Source organism: Vidua chalybeata, chromosome 20 (genome assembly GCF_026979565.1).
Source record: "Vidua chalybeata isolate OUT-0048 chromosome 20, bVidCha1 merged haplotype, whole genome shotgun sequence".
NCBI lineage: Eukaryota > Metazoa > Chordata > Aves > Passeriformes > Viduidae > Vidua > Vidua chalybeata.
In genome coordinates, this window is record NC_071549.1 from 8,444,449 (window position 1) to 8,463,199 (window position 18,751).

The 18,751-nt window shown below is 56.5% G+C and overlaps 1 protein-coding gene across 1 annotated transcript in view; it reads left to right on the forward strand.

The window, feature by feature from the left end:
• The first annotated feature begins 599 nt into the window (after nucleotides 1–599).
• Nucleotides 600–18,751, forward strand: part of DOC2B (double C2 domain beta) — a 30,076-nt gene continuing 11,924 nt past the window's right edge. The window contains exons 1-3 of the mRNA XM_053961393.1: nucleotides 600–1,118; nucleotides 11,503–11,582; nucleotides 16,572–16,646. Of these exons, the coding sequence (XP_053817368.1) occupies nucleotides 785–1,118; nucleotides 11,503–11,582; nucleotides 16,572–16,646 (489 nt within the window). The 5' untranslated portion in view covers nucleotides 600–784. The remainder of the gene's footprint in view (nucleotides 1,119–11,502; nucleotides 11,583–16,571; nucleotides 16,647–18,751) is intronic.

The window sequence follows — 18,751 nt, forward strand, 5'->3', positions numbered from 1 at the left end:
GGTGCTGAGCTCTGGAAGGGACATTGCTGTGGGCTGGGGCAGCAGGGATCCGAGTCGGGGCTGTCCCTGCCCCTGTGAGCCACGGGGAGCAAACAGCGGTGCCATGCATGCCCCCGGGTCAGGATGTGGCACAGCATCTCCCTGGCACAGCCTGGGGGCTGTCAGGGTCCCTGGGGGCTGTCAGGGTCCCTGGGGCTGTCACGGTCCCTGGGGCTGTCACGGTCGCTCTCCACATCGCGCCGGGATGTGACACAACAGGACTCTGGCTCCTGCCCCTGCCCGGTGACCTCAGCCCCCGGAGGGGTCTGGCAGGGACCAGCCCTGCTTTGCCAGGGAGATGGATCAAAGCCCACCTCCCCTCACCCCATCACCCCAACTTCTGCCGGCCGGGCCCGGGGGCCCGGGGCCGGGCTGGGGAAGGGGCAGGGTGGCTGCCCACGCTGGTGGCCGTGTGGCAGGCCGGCCACAGCCCTCATTCCTCCGCTGCTGGGCACCGCTTTGTTGCTAGCTGGTGACATCACCCGAGAGCCCACCCCCTGCCTCTTATCCGTCTCTCTGTCTCGCTCATTTATTCCCAGGCAGCGCTGGCAGGATCAGGGGCCGTGCGAGCGCCAGGGCTGGCAGCAGCAGCATGCGTGCGGCGACCGAGGCTCAGGGCGCGACAACCACGTAAGGGGCCCGCCGGAGCCTCCTCCTCACCTGCCTCCGCAGCCCCCGGCAGAAACTTCCCTCTCCCGCACGGTCCGGGCTTCTCCGGGGGGGCTCGGCAGCGACAGCCGCATGCATGACACTCCGAAAAGGAGAGAAAATGACCATAAGTATCCAGGAGCACATGGCCATTGACGTCTGCCCCGGCCCCATCAAACCCATCAAGCAGATCTCCGACTACTTCCCCCGCTTCCCCCGCGGGCTCCCCGCCGCCGTCGGCCGCAGCAGCAGCGCCCTGCGCCCCGCGGTCAGCCAGCCCTCGGTCAGCCCCGCCGAGGCTCCCCGCGAGGATGAGGAGGATGTGGACCAGCTCTTCGGAGCGCACGGAACGACGCCCGCAGAGCAGCCGGCCAAGAGCCAAGCGCCCGAGGAGGTGGTGGACCCCGAGGGCTACGAGTCCGACGATTGCAGTGAGTTCCTAAGTTTCCGTGGGAGTTTGCTCGGTGCTGAGGGCACGGGTGGGTGTTAGGGCTGGCTGCCCATCTTGGGGAGCCCTTCCAGCCGCGCTGGCCGTCCCTGGCATCGCACTGCAGCAGCGAGAAGCCCCCAGGTGTAGCCGGGGAGGCTGCTCCGGGGTGGAGGGGGCCCTGGGAGTGTCCGTGCCGCAGCCAGGCTGGCTGCTGAACCCAAAGTAGGGAAGTCTCCCAAGAGCCACCAGTTGCTGTCGTGGCTGGTGCACTCCTCTGCCTCGTCCCCGCTCGGCTCCGTGCCTCCAGCCCTCCGGCTGGGCTCAGACCCTTTGAATCCGGCTCGGTGGTGCAGGCTGTTCCAGCCACCCTGCTGATGAGCTGGCGATCCGCTCCAGCATCGCCCGGCTCCACGGCGGGGAGATTTGTCGGGAATGACATCGGCCCGGAGAGCTCTGCCCTCTCCCTCGGCAAACTCTGGCGTGTCATCCCTCCATTCCTCACAGAGCCCTGCAGGAGACCGGGCGGCCTTTTTGGAGCAGAGGGCTTGGGTTGTGGTGGATGCAGGTGTTTGCAGCAAGGGTTAACCCCTCCCCACCCAAAACGTCCTTCCCAGCCGGCGCCGTGGAGCTGCAAGGCAGCCTCTGCCTGGCTCTGCCGGCCCCGGCCGCCGGGATAACCCCATTTTTCTGGGAGTTAGAGAAACCTCAAGGGCTCGATTCAGCCCGGCCTTCGGGGCCCAGATCCTGCGAGGGGCTGAGCACAAAGTTTGGAGCCGGGAGATGCCGGGGAGAAGGGAGTGGGTGCTGCTGAGCGCTGCTGCGTGCTCATCCTGGGGGAAGGGGAGGCTGAGCTGCTCAGGGCCCAGCGCCGGGCAGGCGGTGGCTTTCCCCTCGCAGAAATGTCACAGCCCTGCCTCGGCATCGCTGCCTCGCTGCCGGCCACCGGGCTGCTGCCATTTATTCCACACCCCAGAGTGTGACCCCAAGGAGGGCTCCCGAAGGGCTGCGCTGCTGCAGGGTGGCACTGCTGTCCCCGTGTCCCCCTCTGGGCACAGCCCTGCGAGAGGCTGGTGCTGGGTGCCAGCCCCAAACTGGCACACTCTCTGTCCCCATGCTGGTGTCGGGGTCACGCTCTCCGTGGAGAGGCGACAGCTCTGGCACTGCCAGGGAGAACATCTCTGCTAAGCCGCGTTTGTCCCAGCCGGGCAGTTAACGGGGACTTTAACCGGCTTTGGGTCATTAGCTGCTCTAATTATCCCGTCGTCTTTGCTCGCCGTGGCAGTAGAAACGGGAGAAACCGGGCTGCATGGCCAGGGGGGTGTGTGGCCCAAAGCACTGGGGGCCCAGAGTGCAGCGTTTTCTCTGGGTGACTCGCATGGAAATTGCCCAGGGTGCTGCATTCTGCATTTATCCCTCGGCGGTGCTGGGTGCGGGATCCTGGGTGCTGAATCCTGGGTGCTGGGTGCTGGATCCTGGGTGCTGGGTGCTGGGTGCTGGATCCTGGGTGCTGGGTGCTGGATCCTGGATCCTGGGTGCTGGAAGCTGGGTGCTGGATCCTGGGTGCTGGGTGCTGGATCCTGGATCCTGGGTGCTGGAAGCTGGGTGCTGGATCCTGGATCCTGGGTGCTGGATCCTGGGTGCTGGATCCTGGGTGCTGGATCCTGGATCCTGGGTGCTGGATCCTGGGTGCTGGGTGCTGGAAGCTGGATCCTGGGTGCTGAATCCTGGATCCTGGGTGCTGGAAGCTGGGTGCTGGATCCTGGGTGCTGAATCCTGGATCCTGGGTGCTGGAAGCAGCCTGGCTCCGCGCCGGGGCCGGCGGGTGTTTCTCTCACCCAGGCTGGTGTTAGGAAGTGTTTCCTGCAGCGTAACAGGTGTCAGGCAAAACTGCTGAGGCTGTTTTGCCAGAGGTGTGGTGGGGTTTTGGCTGGCAAAGGCACAGCGGTGCCAGGAGCAGAGCAGGGAGGTGGCAGTGCTGGTGTCACATCTCTGGGGACAGCACGGGGTGGCCCAGACACCCTGAGGACACTGGCTGGCATGAATGTGCAGGATGAGACTGTCACTCCCCCATGTTTAGCAGCCAAGTTGTAAATCCAGGCAAGAGCTGCCTGTACCCATTCCCCAGGCTGGGAGCAGGGAGGGGATCCGTGCAGCCTGACTGGAGCCATCAGCCACGCTGGGGAGTGTCGTTGAGCTCCCCCACATCTCTGGAGGGTGATTCAGGGCTGCTGCATTAGTCACCTGCACTAAATTTCCCCTGGAGAACCTGTCTGTGCCTGCACGTCAGGACAGCGCTGGGGCGTTGGTGGTGTCAGTCCCCTTGGGGGGCACACGGGGTGCAGGGGGTCTCTGGGGATGCAGCACCCACAAATCAAGGTTCTGCCAGGCACATCTTGCCTCACTCCTCAGAGATGCTCCCAGCCCAGGCCCGGAGAGGTGCAGGGAGAGGGATTTTGCCGTGGCAGGATCCATCGGGAGGAGGAGGAGGATTGAACGGCTCCCTCCTGTTTGTCCCACCTGCCTGTGGGTTTCCCCCCTCCCATGGCAAGGCGATGCTGCTGGGTGGGAGGAGGAGAGCTGCCCCTGCCTGGAGAAATGCAGCAATTGTCTGGGTTTCCCCAAGCTCCTTCCTGCCTGGAGTTACTGCTCCAGCCTGGGCGTTCTGGGGTTTTTCCAGCAGGATCTGAGCTGCCATCCCAGCCTGAATTCCAGGACTCCAGCAGGGAATTCATACCCTGGCAGGCCCAAGGTAGGTCATGTGGGCTGGCTGGCTGCACCCTGTTCTTTAATCCTTTGCTGAGCTGTGCTCCAGACCCCACCAGCAAACCTTGTAGTGTCTGTGGAGCCCGTGGGAACGGCAGTGTCTGCTGCCACCCAAGCAGGGTGGCCTGACCCAGCTGTGGCATCTGCAGGGAGCAGGGATGTGACAGGGGGAACGCGAGTGCACACATGGAATCGGTGCTTTGGAAAACTGAGAACCCCCAGGCTGAGGGAATCCTCCCAGAGATGGGCAGGGACCTGGCTGAGGTGGGAGGACAGGTGGGGCCAGCCATGGGAGGCTCAGGTTTGTGGTTCTGGACACCTCTCCAGCAGCCTGTTGAATGCAGCGAGTGGCAGGGAGCAGGCAGGGAACCAACACAGCAGATAATGAGTGGAGACATCTGGGCTGGCTCTGGGATCACTGGGAATTTAATGGAGCCAGCTCTTCCCATCAGACCTGCCAGCAGTGCTGCTGAGAGGGTGTGCAGGGTTGTGGTGGGCACCCATTGCCATCCCAGGACCCTTGGGAGACCCTGGCAGAGGGAGTGACAGAGCAGGACCCTTCCTGCAGCAGGTTTGTTCCCAAAGAACTGCTGAGGAGGTGGAAGGAATGAGGCAGGAGAAGTGGGAAATGTGCATTTGCTGCAGAAGGATGGTTTGGTGCTGTTGGACCAGCGTCTGCTGTGAGCTGAGAGGACCGGGCAGGAGGCTGGGGAGGGGGAATTCGCTCCTGCTGCCTCAAGACACCTGGCTGTCACCTCATTTTTGGCTCCCCTCTGACAGCAGCAGGTCCCCGGGGTCCCCAGCCACCAAGGATGCTTCCCACCCCGCCGGGCAGCACAGTGCCAGGGAAACTTGGTTTGCAAGGAAAATAAGCAAATGCCAGCTAGATGGCAATGTGCCACCTGTGAGGAGCTGGCTCTCGCCTCCCATCTCCACCGATTTCACCCAAATGCTGCTGCCCCTCCACTGCCTGCACCTTCCCCCTCCACAGCAGCAGCAGGAATTTGTACCTGAGGGATTTTTAAAGGTGACTGAAACCCCTGCACGAGCAGAGGTAGAGGCAGTCCCTGAGAGGGAGCACTGCCAGGGCTTCTCACAGGGGACAGCCCTGGAGGGAGCAGCCATCCTCCTTTAACAGGCAGTCAAGTTTCCAGCCCTTGGAGAAATGCCCAGTTCCCTGAGCTGCTGTTTGGCTTTGGAAAGAGGCTCTGGTCACACTGGAATTCCTTCCCTCCTCCAAATGTGTTTGGCTCTGGGTTTTCAGGTGAGGAGAGAACCCGGGAGCCACGGGCTGCAGCGGGAGCCGGAATCCCTGGAAATGCTGCCCCGTCCTCCTCCTGCTAGCGCTCTGGGACTGTTCCTCCGTGCACAAACCCATCCAACTCCACCTCTTGCCCAGTTTTATCCATGGAAGGGCAGCCTCCTGAGCTCTGGAGCTGCAGCAGCATGAAAACCACTTCTCCAAAGTGCAGCTGAGAGGCCAGCCCTGGTGCGCGGCGGCTCGTGACGCCTGCAGCGCCACACAAGTTATTTAGGAAGACTCTTATTTTGAGCAAAGAAGATAATTAGGCAGGCAAAGCCATCATGGAGATATTAATTACTGGCTGTTTGAAGACGTAAAGGAGGAGGAAGGTCTGAAGGGGTGCAGGGTTTGCAAGTCACCTGGCAGTGCTGTTGGCCAGACAGGGGGAGGCAGAGGAGACGGCGAGGAACGAGCAGGGTATTTGCTTCTGAAACACTGCTCCTTAGCATATGCTGCAGCTGCTATTTATAAGCTTTGAATCGTCTTTTCAATCCAGATAAGGCCAAAAGAAGTATTTTTCTCGCTCAGGAAACCAAACAAACCACCACTGATTTCAGCAGAGCACGGCTTTGCCAAGCAGAGCACAGCCCGAGCTGCCTGTGCTGGAGGAATGTGTGCAGCAGGTACCGGGCAGTGTCACACCGAGGTGTCCCAGGGCGTGACTCTGGATTAGCTCCTCTCTGCTTTCCTGTGGGACAGATGGATATTTGGGATGTGCTGGTGTGGGGGAGCTCTCTCACCTTCCTGCTGACCATCCCAGCAGTGATCCAGGTGCAGGCTGCACATCCTGGTCCCCCGAGGAGCCTTCCTCTTCCCAGGCATTGCCCACAGCCAGGGACGCCCTAAAGTGCTGGAGGTGAACACGGGGCACCAGGAGAGGAAAGCACACGAGGGTGAGCAGGGTCTGTCTGGGCATCCCTCCTCCAACACCCATGCAAGCAGCATATGGGCTGTGGCCTCTGGCACCTCTGCTAATGAAGGAGCCACACAGCTGCTGGATAACGAGGTTCCCTCCTCCCACAGCCTGCCCAGCTCTTCACCTTTCCCAGTTCCAGGAGGAGAGACAGGACTGACACCCCTTGTTCCACCACGCTCGAGCTCAAGGGGTTCCCAGATCTCTCCTCTTTGTATTTAACACTGAAGGCAATTTTGGGGGGTTGTTAATTGCAATACTGTACTTCATTAAAGGAGGAGAGCGGGAGAGATTTGAAGGCCATCTCTAAACTGAAATTGCTGAAAGTCTAATTGCTGCTGACATCAGGGACCATTTAGTGCTGTAAAACATAATTGCATCTCTGAACTGTTCTGAGCAGATAAGTGTTCCTCTGAACACTCCTCCTGGAGAAGACAGAAGAGCTGATGAGCATCCATCAACCAACCTCCTGAAGAAGCAGCTCCCTGCTCCAGAGCTTACCAGGGACTGGCGCCGTGTCTCCAAAATGAAGAAATATTAATTGCTGCAGATTTTAAGTGAAAAACCCACTGCCAGGCAGGGAACAGTTGCAAGAGAGAAAAGTTGTTTGTTCCTTGCTCCTGATCCTGCTGAGTTCAGCCACATCTGTGGATCTGCTGAGGAGGGAAGGTCTCCTGCCTGTGTGCTGGATCTGGTCCCTTCTGGGGTTTTTTGTAGGATTGGGAATGTCCTGCCCTGCCGGCAGCAACAGATCAGAGTCCTGTGATGCTGATGGGAATGTTCATGCCCAGATATGCTGTGCTGCCCCTGGGACATGCCCCAAGACCTCCCAGAGGATCTGCTATCATGGGACAGCTGATGGTAATGCCAGCTTTCAGACGTACCCCATTCCAGCCACCTCCACCACCTTTCCCAGCTCACGCCGGATCCCGCGGCGATGCCGTGGCTGGAGCTTCATGCCAGAGGTCCGTGCTGCCATCAGGGGGTTTGCAGCCCTCAGGGCCTGCAGCTCCTCAGCTCAGCACCTTTGGGATCCATCCCTGGCTGCACGGCAGCATCCTGAGTGGATCTGTGCCCAGGCTGGAATGCTGCGGGTGCTGGGCGAGCTCAGCTGCAGGAATCGATGGTGCTGCTTTCCAGGGATAACCCTGAGCGTTTTCCAGACCTCATGGAGCCACACCTCAAGCTCTGCCCCATCGTGTGCCACTGGGTGTGGTCAGGATGCCAGGGAGGCAGGAGCACACACACAGCCACCCACCAAAATGTTCTCCAGCAGCCTGGCTCGGAAATGGCAGGAGATGATTTCTGTTCCTCCTGAGGAGTCATTTACCAACATTTTATATGGGGCTGTAAGTGCACAGAATTACTTGCTGCCTTTCAGGACCTTTAAAATTATCTCCATTGCAAGGGAAAATTAAAGCAATGGAAGAATAGGGACCTATCTTTTATAGTGCATTAAAAAATACCCAGTCTGAAGGTTACTGAACCTGTGCTTTCTGTAAGGGAGAGCTAATCCAGACAATCCCCAGCAGTCTTTTTACCGCTCCACTCTGATCTCCCTGGCACAAAATCCGTGAGCAGATTATCTTGGGAGCAGCAATGCTGATAAGCAGAGGGACTTAAGGCTTTTTGGACTTCTTTTTAATTAGTTCTATAGTGGGGTTTTTGTGTGCACACCTCAACTTCTCCTGGTGTAGAGCTTTGCTGGGCTATCAAATGGCAGTCACACCTGCCTTGGGAAAGTAAGGAGTGTGCTCTGTCATCACTCCCAGGCTTTGCTGAAGCTTTTTCTGGGAGTGTCAGTGGCTCTTCCATGTCTTGGGATGTGAACTCTTTTCCTTGGAGCATCCCAGGCTACGGAGAGGGCGGCTCTGCCACCCAGCACGGCCCTGCAAGGACAGGGGCTGGGGAAGGGAGCAGAGCACAGATTCATCACCACATTTTGCCTCTCATCCCACAGGTATAAACAGCAGCTCCTTCAGCCTCGCCTCACCCTGGGCACAGCCGGGAAATGGCAGCAATAAACAATAAATTCCTGCCGACTCCGCGGGGCTGTGCCGGGCTGCCCGCGGGCTGCCCGAGCCCACGGACACATCTGCTGCTTCTGCTGCCCTCTAATCATTCCCTGGCCCCCCGAATTAATCAAAACGCCCAAAGGTCAGTGGGAGAAGAGGCCACCAAGTCAGATTTATTTTTCCTTTTAGAGCCTGTGTTAAAAGGCAGGCCCTGGCCAGTGCCTTCCCATCAATCTCTCCCAGCTCATGGAGAGGAAAGAGGGTCAGAACCTGCTAATGAGTTCAGTTTTCCTAATGGTTATTTTATCATTGGAGCAGAATAATTGTAATAATAATGATACATCCTGCCTGCTGTCTGGAGAGCGCCGAGCTGCCTTTGTAAGGCCTGACAAAGGCATTTATTTATATTTTTTATTTGCAGCCTCTGTGATTAGAGGGCAGTGTTCAGAATAGCCCAGTCGAGTTAAATAATCCTGGTAACAGCGCTTTGAGTCTAATTGCTGCCCTTTTCTTTTTTAGGTACTTGCTCCCCTAATTAAGATCACAATCGAGCTGCATCTCGAGCGGGAGGGGGAAAGCAATTAAAGAAGGGGGATTAGGTTGCTCTGCAGAGGTTTTGGGCCCAATCCTGCCAGCTGGGGATGCAGGATTCCCACAGCCAGGGCTGGAGGTGCTGCTGGGGTTTGCAGGAGTGGGAGCAGTGAGACAGTGCTGGGCTGGTGCTGGTGGCTTGTGCTGACCCCTGCAGGAGCACAGGGCTGGGATGGGGCTCCTGGGAGTTCACAGGGTGCTCTTGCGGGGTGCAGGGGTGGCTCCTACCCTTGGTGTAGCTGGAGGTCTCCTGCCACCTCCTCAGCCCTGAGCTGGAGCTCCAGCCTTGTCTGTGCTGGATCCATCCCTGGCTGTGCATTCCCAGGATGTACCAGAGGCTGTGGGACTGTCACCGTGTCCTTAATGTGTCCCATGAGTCCTGGGCATCTGCTGGCTCCTGGCTCTGGTGGCAGTGCTCGCCTCCAGCTCCACAGCAGCACCTTGGCTGCCAAACCCCCTTTTGGCAAACTTTTCCTCCTCCCGTTTATCAAACAGCCACATTTTTAAGCAGTTAGCACCCATTGTGCTGATGTTTCCACATCCCTCCGCCCTTGGAAATTGAGACTCACCATCCACAAAAACCTCTCTCTGCTTAGAGGAAAACCCCTCCAGGACAGGAGCAGAGCCAGGACTGGAGCCCTGCACCCCTGGCTGTGCCCTCTCACCCCTGGCAGCTCCGGGAGGAATGGGAATTGCTGGGTGTTTGTTTATGGACTGCCAGAGCTGGGAGCAGGACCCGAGTCCCCACCTGCAGAACAAGCTCCTGCTGCTGTGTGAAGGTGATTTTAGGTTTTGCCTGTCTTGCTGGAGCGGGGCTCCCCGCTGCCCTCACCCCTGGGGCAGGCTGGGGCTTTGTCAGTATTTCCTGGCCGAACTCTCTTTGCCTGCCAAGCTTTTTAATTCGTTTTACAAATTGCCAAATCCAGCAGGCTGAACTGCGGGCCCCCTTCTGTGATAAAAATAAAATAACAGCTTGAACTCGGAGGGCCGAGCGGTGGGGCTGGCAGGAAATGCTGATTAAAGGGCAGGTGGAAATGATGAGGCTCCGAAACCGGAGGTTTCATCTTCCGCTCTTGAGTGAAAAATGCAGATTTGGGAAGTTTTGCTGACTTGGTTTGTGGAGCCTCCAGCTTCTCACGCTGCCATCCTTGAGCTGCCCGTCGCTGAGAGCACCCAGAGCACTGCTGGTCCTTCCTCCCTGCAGGATGGGCAGGGGGTTTAGCTGGGAATTGCTCTGGAAATGCTCATTTGAGCCACAGGTGATGCACAAGGTACAGCAGGTTTGGTTTGGCCTCACCCCTCATCTTCCCCTGGCAGGTAAAACCCCACTGATTTGTGCCTTACCCAGAGCAGCAGCTAATGTGCCATGAAATTGCTGCACAACGAGGGGGGTGCATTATTCTGGCAGAACTCTCTCTGGGTATTTACTGTGCTTTGAACTCAAGATATTTGCTTGGGAGAAATGATTTTTCCTTTTGCCAGCAGGCGAACCTGTAGCTCCTTTGCCTTTGGGCTGGGAGATCACTGTGAAATTGCAGCAGGAAGGTTTTGGTCCCCTGAATATCCTTAAACTCCGTGCTGGGGGGAGTTGCTGCTATCAGTGCTGGGGGAAAAAAAAAAAGCACCTTATTTCCTCCCATAAAGTTTGTCCAACTCCCCTCCAGTCAGCAAACCCTGCTTTGATATTAAGCAAAACTGTTCTGGTTTTTATTTTGGATTTTATTCTGGTTTTTATTTTTTCACGTTCTGAACATGGCAGGAAGGTGCAGTTACCTTGGGAACAGCAGTGGGATGGTGTTTGGTGGCAGGGCAGCACTCGGGCAAAACTCTTTTGGGAAGGTGGGTGTGGAAAAGTGGGGTTTGCTGGGTCCAGAGCTACCCTGGAAGTTCCAGGCTGGTGGCAGGTAAAGCTGAGCCAGGGGAGAGGCTGCTCCATGTGCAGGCTTTGGTGTGCAAATCAGGCCTGGGAGCCTTGGAGAAGGTTAAGCCATGTTTTTGGGAAGCCTGTCTTTTTTAAGGCTTTTCCTCTGCTTTGGATTAGTGAGATTAGTGCTCAGATCATCCAAAGGGAAAGAATTTCTCAAATCAAAAGGACTTTTGCTGCTGAGGCTCTTGTGGTTTTGTTCAGCTCCCCTGCCCCATCCCTGTGTCCCATCCCAGGAGATGCTGCCGTTCCTGGATCCTGGGGATGCCATAAAGGAACCCAGCGCTGATTAAAAGCTCTTGGTGTTTTTCATTTTAACCATTTTAAATTAAACCTCACTGGGTTTAATTTACAGTTTGCAGCCAGATTGGAGCTGGGAAGGGATCCCACTGGTGGCTCATTTGTTTGAAGGTGTCACTATACAAATACACGTTCTGGGAATGCCAGCGGCGCTGGAGGGGAGGGTGTGCCAACAGCAGCTCTCAGCTGTGTCCCAGCCATTCTCAAATCTTCCCGGGGGAGATCCTTCATCTCCTGAGGGACAGGAAGCTGCTGGCTGCAGTCAGGCTGCTGAGGGATGGGGATAACCCAGGTGAAAGCCCAGGGAAGCAAAGGCTGTGGCTGCAGTGCTGGCAGAGCTGCATCCACTCATCCCTCACTCCTCTCCCAGGGCTGTGCCAGCCAACCTGGGAATGGCCACCAGCCTCCCAGCACGAAGCCACGTTTCATAACAGGGCTCCCAGCAGGATGCTTTGTGTTTTATAATGCCTGCTGCCTGTTCTTTAGCATCTCCACGCGCTCCTTTTGTGCTCAGAGGGAGAACAGCCCGTGTTTTGCAGGGTGCAGCAGGTTAATCACATCTCTCCTCCCTTGCAGCCACGCTGGGGACGCTGGATTTCAGTTTGCTCTACGATCAGGAGAACAACGCTCTCCACTGCACCATCAACAAAGCCAAGGTAGGGCCCAGCCCGGCTGTGGGGACAGCAAGGACTGGCTGTGCCATGGGAACCCGACCCATGGCTGTGCCAAGCATCCCTGGCTTCCATGGGTTTCCAGCTCCGCTGCCATCCCAACACCTCTGCCCTGTCCTTCCCCTCCAGCCCTGCCTCTCAGGGCGTTCCCAGCGGTCAGGAGCCCGGCTGCTCACCCCCCGTGACGAGCTGGGATTGATGCTTTTTCCAGCAGCCCATCCCGATGTTGTTATTTACTGTCACCGGCTGTCGGTTTATAAATGGCTCTTTTAAATGCTGCTAATCACGGCCCCAAAGTGCTGCGCCTCAGCGCCTTTGCCGTCTGCGTGATTGAGGCAATTAGGGGCTTTTTTGCACATTTGGGAGCAGAGACGGGGAGCTGAGGTCCTGATTCAGCCTCGGGGCCTGTGGAAGGTGCTGCTGGGATCCCCTCTGCATCACCCAGTGACCACCAGAGAAACGAGGGCTCCGGGTGGGCTGGGCGGAAAAGACCCTGCGGATCTTGGGAAGGGATGGAGGGTTTTCACAGAAGGCAGGAGAAGAGGCTGTGAGCTGAGCCCCAGAGGGTCAGACCACGCTGTTTGCCTCCACAGGATGCTCCTCTCCCCTCCATGGCTTGTTTGCAGCCCTCGCCCCAGCGTTCTCCATGGCTGGAACACAAGCACCAAAGCTGGAATTTGGGGATGGGTGTGGAGGGATCAGCCCCAGCACTCCTGGAGCTGCTCTCCTGGCAAGGGCAGCACCCCCAGGTGCCAGGCAGGATGGGCAGGGCAGGGCTGAGGCAGACAGAGGGCTTTGCTTCCCTCTGTCTCCTGTGAATCCGCCGGGTCAGGCTTCCCTCGGCGCACACGGGAGCCGTGCCAAGGAGGAGATTTCTAATTGGGTTTGGAGTGGGTGGAAGACAGGGAGGAAGGAGAGCTCTGGGCAGCAACTGATAAATCTCACATCAGCGAGAGCACAGGCAGGGCTGACAGAGGAGTGCCCTGGTCCCTGCTGTGCCCACCCAGGGGTGTGGGGGTACCCCGGCATCGCCCCTGCCCGCGGGGAGGGCAGAGCCCCCCTGGCCACCCTGACATTCAAGCTCTCGAGTCCTGTTCATTTCCATTCTGCTCTCATTCTCCCATTTTTCTCTTTTATTTACATTGCCATCTGCTCGCTCTCATTTCATCTCTCGCCTGGGGAAAGCTGCCAAAACTTGACTACAGAAAGGTAAGGGCCAGGACCCCGCTGGCTCCGGGGCTGGTACAAGCAGAGCAGGAGAGGAGGAGATGGGGGAAAAGCCCCAGCAGTGCTGGGATGTTATCTACCCTTGGCCCAGCTCCTGGGCACCTGTGTCACCCTCCAGGGAAACGCCCTCAGGATGTGCCCAACTCCAGCAGCTCCTGGAGCCTCTGTTGCTGCCAGCAGCCTTTCAAACCTACTTCAGCCACGTGAGACACGTTTTTCTTTCTCTCTGCTAACCCCAAACAACCTCCCTCTGTCCCTTCATTTTACTTCCCTCTTTTTTTTTTTTTTTTTTTAATCTCCAGCACATCCATGTCTGCTGATGTTCCTCACGAGTCCCGTTGTCACTGCTGGGGAGCAGCAGGTTCAATCCAACCTGTTGTGCTCCACCAACAATTCCCTGCTCTGCAGCCCTCAGCTGCTGGAGGCTGGGACAGCCACTCCACGTGGGAATTCACCCTGCTGCTGTGCCTGGGAATATCTGAGGGGTTTCTGAGGGCTGTAAGTTCACAGCAGCATTTGTGACACTCTGGGTGTCACCAGACAGGTGGGAGAAGGCAGGAACAGGCAAAAGCAGACAGGAACAAGGAGGAACAGGCAGGAGCAGCCAGGAAGAGGCAGGAAAAGGCAGGAGCAGCCAGGCTGGCAGCAGCCACCTCGCACTGATGGCTCTCGGTGCTGGCAGCAGCCCCGCCCGTCACACTTCAGGCACGGCTGAACTCAGACACGTTGTAGCTCAGCTCGGATCAATAGAGAATAAATCAGGGCATTGTGGAAGCTCATTCCTGGACTGCAGGAGCAGCCAGGCTGGCAGGAGGGCTCTCCCTCTCCCCTGCTGCCCTGCACGAGCCCTGGGATTGTGTGGATCTCTGCTGTGCTGTGTGGGCAGGGCTGGGACGCGCTGGGCATCGCCACCTCCTAGAAAATAGGATGGAAAAAAGGATCTGGTGAATGTGCAGGCACCTGGTTTTGTGCCCTGCCATGCCATGGCTTCGCTGAGGGTCTCGCTTTGTGCTCAGTCCTACAGAGCCCAGCCTGCTATAGGGGATTTATAGGGGCACACAGCAGCACAGGCACAGCAGGCTGTGCTGTCCTATAGCTCCAGTGGTCTCCTGCTTTTGGGAGAAAGGTGCCTGGGACAAGGCTCAGGGGGCTGTAGGGCAATGGTGAAGGAGCTCCTGGCCCTGGGCAGGCCATGCCAGGCAGCTGCTGCCCATTGGAGCATCCTTGGGCTGCTCTCCCTGCACCTCTGGCCAGAAAACACCCAGGAGTTTCCACCCCAGTGGGCATTGGGCTGTTCCCTCCCTTCCACCCGAGGTGAGTGCTGGAGGTCTGCACTGAGCATTACTTATGTATTAACTCATAAATATTTATCACTGCAGGGAAATTCCTCCAGCTGTCGGGCTCCTCTGGGCTGGCAGGGTGGAAATGCAGCTTGCCCCCTTTCAGAATGGGATGCCTCGGCCTGGCAATGATCCAGGCTGGTTTTTGGGCAGGCAGCTCGTTGTGGGGTGAAGGATGGAATGAATCCATCTCCTGTGATTTCTGGACGCCTCTAGCGTGGCATTAATCGGCAGCCCGATTAGCCCAAGCTGTAATTAAATCCTATTGATTAGCTAAATGTCACTGGCATGGGGAGCAGCTGGCAGAGCCTGGGCTGCAGGGAGCTGGAGGTCTCTGTAGGATTGCAGCAGAGATTTTGGGGTTGGGTAGAGGAAGAGAAAAGATGAAACTTAATCTCAGCTCCAAAAATCAGTTGGAGCCAGGGAGATGCCCCAGCTGCATCTGAGGGGACACCCTGTGCCTCGTCCCTCTCTGCCTCTCATCCCTCTTGGAGAAGCTCCAGGCTGGTGGTCCCTCCACCCAGCGGAAGCAATGGGGGTCCTCCCTGTGGGAGGGGTCCTGGCAAAGCAGAGCCCCGTTAAATTCAGCTGTTTGTGCCAAACACGTATCAAGTGACACGGGAGGGAGGTAGACGTGACATTAGGAGCCATTTTCCAGGCTCCTGTCACTCCATCTTCCATAGCACATCTATTAAAAAAGCCTTTAATAGCCTCCTCAGAAGGTAATTTAATTGAGCTGAATTGATGGGTGAATTACAGAGCTGCCTGTCATTTTCCATCCATTTTCCTGGGAATCTGCCTGCTCGGTTCTGATTTCATTTGCTGTGCAGCCCGGGCAGGTTGGGCACCTCTGACCAGGGAGGCTGGGGAGAGCTCCAGTGGATTGTGCAGGCAATTCCCTCCAGAGTCTGGGGACAGCCCAGCCCCTTCCTGCCCTGCCTGCCCATCCTCATCATCTGCTGGACCAGAGGCACCACCCCAGAGGCTGCACTTAAAGCAGAGCCCTTTCACCTCCATTCACTGCTGATATTTTTATCCTTTTGGTTTTGCTGTAGAAGCAAAATCCTCTTTGCTGGGCACCGTTTGGCCTCCCTCGCCCCAGGGCAGCACATTTGTCTCTGCAGCAGAGCCCTTGCTCCAAGTCAGAGACACTCCCAAGGTCAGGAGCATCCCGGGCAGAACTGTGCAGCTCAGAGAGGGTCCTGTGGTGCTGTGGGTCAGGCTGGGTGAGTTATTCCCTACCTGTGAGGCATGGAGATGATTCTCCCAGCATCTCCCTGCTCGATTTGCCCAAATCCTGGATGATTGCATTCCTTCTGCACGCAGCCATTCCACCAGCAGTCCATACAAATGCTTCCCTGCTGCTGGATCCCTGGCAGCTGCACACACTCAACATCCAGGCACTCTGCTCCTCACAAAAAGGGTGTGAGGACTCTTCAGCATCCCCCAGCCTTGTCTCCATGCCCAGGCTGGAGCCAGGGTTGGGTGGGTACCTCTGCAGAGAAGCCCTGCTCTGATCCAGCAATAATTCCTGCAGGGATCCCACAGCCAGGCTGGAAATAATCCAAGGACTTCCACGATGGAGCCATTCTCATTTCTTCTTAGCACTGGTGAAAATTAGGCTCCATTTTTCACCCTCCTGACTTGCTTCCCTGCCCTGTGGGGATTTTTTTCCATGCAGTTCGTGCAGGTGTGGCTTTGAGCTGGGTTCGTGCATCGCTCCTGGATAATTTTCAGGGGGTTTAGAAGAGGAACAGAGGCACAGCTTGTGCCTCCCTCTGCATCTCTATAACAAACTTGATCCACGCCATCCTTTGAGAGCTGTGAGGGTCTTGTAGAAAATCCATCAGGAATGGCCACAGCGAGTGTTTCCTTGGATTGGTGCTCCTGCAGCCCCAGATTTCTCTGTGAACACCACAGCATCTGGCTGGCACCAGCCTCCCACTGGCCTGGAGCTGCTCTTCCTTAATAACTGGGAGTAGGTAGGTGCTATCACACCCTCTGGAAGTGGCACCACAACAGCAGAGGTGTGTGTTTGCTCAGGAGCAATTATTAAATGACAGAACCCTGTAATTTCAAACCTGGGAAATCACTGCACTGATTCGCTTCACCCCCAAATTAATCGTGATGAGGGTGGCAGAGCTGGCTGCTGGCAGGGAGGGAGGGAGGGAGGGGTGGGTGGTGCCATGTGCAGGTGAGGAGCTTCCCCCAGCCCCTCCTGGAATGCACAGATTGGAATGCTGAGCCTGGATCCTGCAGAACCCACTCTCCCTTCCTTCCCCAATCCTGGGGAAGCCACAGTTGCTCCGTGGAGCCCAGGGGAACAGGATGGGCTCCGTGAGGCCACCCTGCCTGCCCAGCATCCCACTGCCACCCTGAGTCCTGCTTTTTGCTGTTCCTTCTCCAGGGCCTGAAGCCAATGGACCACAATGGTTTGGCTGATCCTTACGTCAAGTTGCACTTGCTCCCCGGAGCCAGTAAGGTGAGAAACCTTTTCACTTCTCCTTCCTTTCCTGGGGCTGCAGCTTCTCACTGGAAATCAGGCCTGGGAGAAGCTCCTCACCCAGGGGCTGTGGGCTGCTGCACCCACACCTTGAGTTTCTTGAGTGAAAGGTGCTCAGAGAGAGCAGGAGGTAAGAATTGGGGTTGAATCCATCCTTACAGGGATGGAAAATGCCTTGCTGGGAAACCACTGGCTGGCAGCCAGGTGCCAGCCCTGATTCCTTACCCTGGGAGCCCAGGATGGGAATGCTGCATTCCAGGAGCCCCCAGGAAGCACCGAGTGAAACAGCCTCAGCTATAAACAAATCAGACCCTTTTAATTTCCTTTTTTTTTTTTTTTCCCACCTTTATTCTTTTGCATTTAAAACCCCTCAGATCATAATAAAACAGAGTATAAATCATAAGGGAAATATTTCCATCTCCTTAGGTTCAGCACTTGCTGGAGAGAAGAGTAATTAAAGATATTGATGTGTGGTGAGAGCTCGGTGTAAGTGACGGGGATGTGGAATTTAAATGCTCGATGTGTGTGTTAGGAATATTAATTGCACTCTTATTCCACATGAAAGGAAATACTTTTTTTTTTGTGGGGAGGGGAAGGTGTATTTACTTGTTACAGTTCAGCTGGATTAATTCCTAATGTTCAGGGTGGCAGAGGGAGTTTTTAACCACATTCTGAGTTTCCGCTGCAAACAGAGCCGGGAGCGCTTTCATCAGCAATATTATCAGTCATTTCCATGTTTTGCAAATCCATTGATTAGCATTTCTGCTGGAGCTGGTGGAGGCAGGAGAGGCAGGAGGAGAGGGAACACAGGAGCTGCAGATCCACAAGCCATGGGGATGCCCCCTCTGCTCCATCTCTGTGCTTTGTTCCAAACAGCTCTGCCCTGGGAGAAGGGAGCAGCTCTGGGGGGATTGGGAATTTGTCCTGGGCTAGTTGTTCCAGCAGCAGGACAGACCCTGAGTCCCTTGGGTGTTTCTGTCCCAGATTTGGGCTTGAGAGCACTTGTGGGTGTGGGAAGCAGGGCTGGATTCATTCCCCATGCAGAGCTGGTTGCTGACTCCTGAGTCATTCCAGATGGGAGAAAAAGGCACTCCCGGAGCTCAGCTCAGCTCCTCCGATCTCACTCGTGTCCTTTCCCAGAGCAGTTTAGCAGCTGGGTGATGTTCCCACTTTCCTTCCCAATCCCTGGAGCCCCAGGGATTAGGATCTGGTACCTGCAGATCTGAGCAGGCTGTGGGTGCCATTGGGGCACCTTCCCTGCTGTCCTCAACACTCAGGGCTCGTGAACCCAAGGTGGGGAATGCAGCAGCTTCCCATAAAGATCCACAAGACAACTTGGAGGTATTGATGTGCTGAGAGCTTCTTATGCCCAGCAGCAGCTGAGGCAGGGATTGAGTTGTCTAACACCTCATTAGAGGGAAAATTGCTGCTCTGCCAGGCAGTGCCAGGCTGGGAGCCTGGTGGAGAAGCCCAGTCTGCAGCCTCAGCCTTTTTTTTGTCTGCTCTTCCCAGAAGTGAGGACAGCTCAGGGAGTAAGGAGATCCATGTCCCCTGAGCTGGGGAGTGGCTGTGTGCCAGGTTGTCCCATCCATGCAGGGGACACAAGCCCTGCTGTCCCCAACCTCCTGCTCAGCAGAGCTGCTGGAAGGAGCTGCTGGTGCTGACAAAACACCTGTCAAGGAAGTTGTTTGGAGTCAGGCAGGATCAAGAGCTGTGCTGGGAGTAGGAGTGCAAACAAACAGCCAGAACAGCAAATCAGCATTTTTTTTATTTAATCCAGAAAGGATTTTTTTTCCCTCCCTTGCTCTCTCCTACTGCTTAAATGAAATCCTGGTCCGTGCTCTGCCAAGGTTCCCGTTTTGCTGGCTGTTTTCAGGATGCAGGACGAGGGGTTGGGATGGTTTGGAAATGAGTGAGTTGCTGTGTCCCTGTCTGTGGCAGCAGCTCTCTGGCCACAGAGAGAAACACAACTTTCCCAGCATCATTCTGGGAAAAGTCTGTGAGAAGATCAGAGAAAAGAATGAGAATCAATTCTTATCTTCACTTGCTGCACCTGGTATTGTGAACATGTAGAATGTGTTGTA